Source organism: Montipora foliosa, chromosome 6 (assembly GCF_036669935.1).
Source record: "Montipora foliosa isolate CH-2021 chromosome 6, ASM3666993v2, whole genome shotgun sequence".
NCBI lineage: Eukaryota > Metazoa > Cnidaria > Anthozoa > Scleractinia > Acroporidae > Montipora > Montipora foliosa.
This window is the reverse complement of record NC_090874.1, coordinates 26,067,382-26,072,381: the sequence shown is the minus strand read 5'-3', so window position 1 is coordinate 26,072,381 and position 5,000 is coordinate 26,067,382. Positions and strand designations below refer to the sequence as shown.

Below are 5,000 nucleotides of genomic sequence, written 5' to 3'. Positions count from 1 at the left end.
ATTCTATCACTGTCATAAAAATATAAGGTGAAAGAGGGTCCCCTTGTCGAACTCCTTAGAATAAAATAACCTGAATGCAAACCGTTATTACTAATGAAACTAGATATGTCAGTGTATAGAACTGAAACCCATCAGCGAGCGAAAAATTCTAGACATCTGAATATAGTGTCCCATTCAATGATGTCAAACGCTTTCTCAAAGTCAAGAAATGCCAGAATACCACTTGTACCCTCATTCTTTGTAAATTCCATTATGTCGTACAACGTTCTAATGGTTTCACCTATATACCTTCCTACCACATAACCACTTTGATTACTATGGATTACATTCGGTAGAATCTTCTTTATCTGAAACGCTAAGATTTTAGATAAAATGTTAACGTCTGTATTTAACAAAGAAATCGGTCTCCAGTTGTTAAAAAAAAAACGATCCTGCCTGCTTTTGCGAGGTGGACAGACTTCCTGATTCGAAAGCAGCATGAAAAGAGTTTAGCAATATTTTTTTGTACAACTCAGGTGGAAGACCATCATTACCCGGTAATTGTCTTTAAAAGTCTTCAAAACTTCCGCGGCCTCTTCAATTGTCACTTCACCCTCACATAAACTCCTAAAATCGTCTGTCAGTACCGGAATATTTGGATTGTCAAAAAACAAACTGGCTTCGGGGCGTTCAAGGTTTACTTTCGTGGAGCTATATAAATCGTTGTAAAAATTTCTTTGACATTCTAATATTTTAAAAGGATCCGTTGAAATAACACCACTCAAATTTAATTTTCGTATATGTTTTCGAATGTGGTTTCTTTTTTCCAAATTTAACAACTATTTACTGTTTTTTTCTCCATGCTCATGCTACCTTTCTCTAGCTCTAACAATTATCCCATCAACCCTTTTTTTCATAATACTCAAGACTCCAGGCAGCAAGAAAAGTTAGACAACAGACTGTTGACACAGCTCCAACCTCTCTGGATCTCAGGTGCCCCATTTGTCTACGAACATGTTTTTCTTTTCTAGAATCGGGCTCTACAGTCATCGACGCACTCCTAAACATAACGATGAACAATGGCAATGAACACTGACAATGATTATTTACCAAGTAGACATCTTACTCGATAGAGGGATTGCCAACAACAACTCAAGGTCTGCTTTACCGTTTTCTAACTCCTGTAAAGTCTCCGCAGTCGGATGAATCTCATGAAGCATTTTAAACCTTTCCAAATCGCTCATCAATTCAATTTCTTTTTTCCTCTGTTCTTTTACAACATGTTAAGAAAAGCACGATGAAAATTCAAGTATTTTATATTTTAACCATTCCCATGACATTTGTGGGTTATCAAAATTAAATTTAGACTCACTACACCATATCGCGATATTGCGCTCCATTGCTTCATTATAATCCTTGTTCAGTAACAACGAAACATCCAGCTTCCAAAATCCCGGACCCTTAACTTCCTGTTCTAAAGTTTGAATTTCAATTATGATTGCAGAATGATCTGTTTTTGGTAATGTCAACGCTGTTTACATTATCAAAAAGATGAGATGACGTAAACCAATCATCAAGTCTACAAAATACGAGCGGCGATTTCTGACTCCATGGAAAACTCTTTACCTCCGGATTTTTGATTCTCCAAACGTCCTGCAAACCAAAGACTTCTTGTAAATTATTAATTGCCTGAATTACAGCTGTGCGTGGAATCAAAATACCTCCTTTCTTATCCAAGAGAGGGTTCAGCGGACAATTAAAGTCTCCTCCAATAACAATACTAGGGAGCTTAAGATGCGGACGTTTTCGCGGTGACGGCGACGTGACAGCCCAGGTGGACTGGGCCAGAGGTTGCCGTTCTCGCGCCAAAATTAATTTGCTTAAGATTCTCATGACGGCGTCCGAGACTTCGTCGAGTACATCGGCTGTACTTTCTGAGATTCAATCGCTTTTGTTTGTAACATGGCCGCATTTGAAGATTTTCGACAACTTCTCATTCTTTACTACGACGCTAATTTGATCAACGATGAAGATTTCGTTCTCCTTTACGACATGTTTCCGTCGAGAAATCCAAGTTTTCCTTACTACGAGTACGCTTGCTTTGACCTGAACAACATGAGTGAGGCAGAGTGTAAGGCCGAATTTAGGTTTGAGAAAAAAGACCTTCCGACTCTGGCAGAAGCCTTGCAGATCCCACCTACCTTCAAACTACGCCAGGGAAGCATAGTAAGTGGAATGGAAGGCCTTTGCATACTCCTAAGACGGCTCGCCTATCCTTGTAGATTTGGCGACATGGTACCTCGTTTCGGCAAACCAGTACCGGTGCTATCCATGGTCACAAATCATGTGATTGATTATATTTACACCATCCATGGACATCGCATAACCCGGTGGAATGACGCACTGCTTAACCCACCTGCATTGGATACTTATGCTCGATCAGTTCACGCTAAAGGGGCTGCTCTCCAGAACTGTTTTGGCTTTGTTGATGGCACTGTGAGACCTATAGCCAGACCAGACGAGCACCAGAGGATGATGTATAATGGTCATAAACGGGTGCACGCCATTAAATTCCAATCTGTTGCCTTACCGAATGGATTGATCGCAAACCTTTACGGCCCCGTAGGTAAAGATCTTTTTAACTTGCTCTTATTTATAACTAAATGTCAGGTTTATGAAAATAGCAACTCAAACGGAAAAGGTACAAACATGGTTTCGGAGGGTAGTTGTTTCCCCCTTCAAGTGTCTGTTTTATAGTATAATCTACGACAAACGCCTGTAGTGATCAGGGCAATGAAAGGTTGATCTCATGACACCATTTTACAGAAGCGTTGCATGATGAAAAACAATGATATTCCATGAAACAAACCTAATACTTTTAACTTCTTCTTCCAGAGGGCAAAAGGCATGATGCAGGTATGCTGGCAGAATCTGGTCTCTTGCATGACTTGGAACGCCATGCATTTTCGACAGGGGGTCAGCCTCTATGCATATATGGGGATCCTGCATATCCCCTCAGGGTTCACCTGCAAGGACCATTCCAAGGTGCTGCTCTCACACCTCAGATGGAGATGTTCAATGGATCCATGAGCTCTGTTCGAGTGTCAGTGGAGTGGCTATTTGGAGACATTTTAAACTATTTTAAATTCCTTGATTTTAAAAAGAACCTAAAAGTTGGCTTAAGTAATATTGGTAAAACATATGTCGTATGTGCTCTCATGCGAAATGCCCTAACATGCCTATATGGTAATCAAACCTCAGAATTTTTTGAATTAGACCCCCCAAGCCTCCAGGAGTATTTCAGGTGACCTAAAACATTCGCTATATTTATTCGGTTACTGCCTGGTCACACAACTGGTCAACACTTTCCTCCCAGAATCAGCCCTGGGGGGTGGGGGGAGGGGGTGGTGGTACTTTAGGATTTTTTGTGGGGGAGTGTCCTGCTGGGACCCTGGAATCCTTAATCTATACCAGAGCTAGTTCAGCTGAATTTTGCTACCTTCTACTAGACTTAACTTCCCAAAATCCCTTTGTCACTATCCTAGAGTAGCTTTTCGGCTAAGTTGCGTAAATTCAAACTTGTCGATTTGATTTTTAGTTTTAGTGGCAATTCCTGGTTTCCCTAATCTAGACTAAAACCTCCCCGCCCACCCCACCCCCCCTGCTTTGGGAAACAGCACAACCTATAAAAGATCATACATTGTATTATACAAAGCAGACATATTGTTCCACAAAAAATGAAAGCAGTTGTTACTATGGCATCCACTTATACGACAAATGGCATGCCATTTAGTTCAATGCTCAGTTGTTCAAAAGTCAGATAGTGTTATCCAGCACATAAATCACTATAACGATTTCTTTAGAGGAGGAGCACTTTCCGCCATTTGAACAACTGGGCCCAGTTTAATGCTGATAAAGGCAAGTACTTTCAAAGTTGAGGCATCTCTAATATCAAGTTTAACAAGGTATACATTGTTTACACAAATGTAAGTATTGAAGAAATAAACCTTTTCACAATACAATAATTTTTGTCAGTTCAAAAAATCAAATCAAATTTATATTTTGCAAGGTAGTCAGGGCTTTCAATAATCACTTGACTCAATTTAATATATGACATATTTTCATAGCCTGTATTCTGATAGGGTAATCACCTGATTGACACATGCATAATACAGCTAAATTCAAACTGGATCAATGAAACTAAAAAAAAATGTGATTATGATAATGATAACTCAACAATCAACTACCACTCTAGCAGAAATGGAGTTAAAAGAACAGTTGAATGCAAAATTATGTCACTAACAAGAGAAAAATTACAATGGTGCCATAGTTGAAAAAGAGAAGTTGCAATAAAAAAATGTTAACGCTTTTCCTTGGGAGCCAACCTCTCAATCAAAGCTAACATAGCCTGTGATTGCTGCTGCTGCTGGTGTAACATAGACTGCATAAACTGTAGTGTTTGCTGTTGGTTTCTTTGCTGCTGTCTATGCTGTTCTTCTTGTTGTTGCTGAATAATCTTTAGCATATCTTGCTGCATTTTTGTTTGCTGCTCTGATATACGAGATCCTCTTGCCTCTTCCTGCTTTCTTATTTCAATTTCTTCTCTTTTTAATGCCATCTCTTCTTCTGCTTTCTTTTGCAAGTATCCAATAGCATCTCCTGTACTTTTCCTGCTTTTCTTTGCTGGAACCACTCCATTTGTTTTCTCCACTCGTTTTTGAGTTTCTCCCATGGTTTCCATTGCCTTGTACCGCATTTCTTCAGCAGTTGCCTTCTCTTTCTGAAGGCTTTGCTTTTTGTTGCCAGTCGAAGGCTTATTTTTAGCTTCTTCCTCTTTTTCACACAGCTCTTCCAGCAGAGTATCTATCTCTTGTATTTCTGGACTAATACCACTTGCTCTTTCTTCTTCCCTATTTTTTGCTTTGAATTTGGACATTAGAAGATTGAGCCTATCTCTCAACGACCTTTTGTTCACATTGAATTTGCATTGGGTGAGGTTATTGAGTCTTGTGGCAATCTCA

At 39.5% G+C, this 5,000-nt stretch overlaps 2 protein-coding genes across 2 annotated transcripts in view; one reads left to right on the top strand and one right to left on the bottom strand.

Annotated features, from left to right (window-relative positions):
* Window positions 1–1,776: 1,776 nt before the first annotated feature.
* On the top strand, window positions 1,777–3,412 carry LOC138008951 (uncharacterized). Its single transcript, XM_068856250.1, has 2 exons — window positions 1,777–2,605; window positions 2,875–3,412. The coding sequence occupies exons 1-2, from the start codon at window positions 1,942–1,944 to the stop codon at window positions 3,285–3,287; spliced, it is 1,077 nt and encodes a 358-aa protein (XP_068712351.1). The 5' UTR covers window positions 1,777–1,941; the 3' UTR covers window positions 3,288–3,412.
* A 226-nt stretch (window positions 3,413–3,638) lies between these two features.
* LOC138008950 (golgin subfamily A member 6-like protein 2) overlaps window positions 3,639–5,000 on the bottom strand; it is a 2,222-nt gene continuing 860 nt past the window's right edge. Inside the window, exon 3 of the mRNA XM_068856249.1 lies at window positions 3,639–5,000. This exon is cut by the window's right edge and continues 108 nt beyond it. Within this exon, the coding sequence (XP_068712350.1) occupies window positions 4,340–5,000 (661 nt within the window). The 3' untranslated portion in view covers window positions 3,639–4,339.

Coding starts and splice junctions, on each gene's coding strand:
- LOC138008951 (XM_068856250.1), top strand. CDS start 1,942: ATGGCCGCATTTGAAGATTTTCGACAACTTCTCATTCTTTACTACGAC. Junction 2,606..2,874: donor AAACCTTTACGGCCCCGTAG/GTAAAGATCTTT, acceptor TTCTTCTTCCAG/AGGGCAAAAGGCATGATGCA.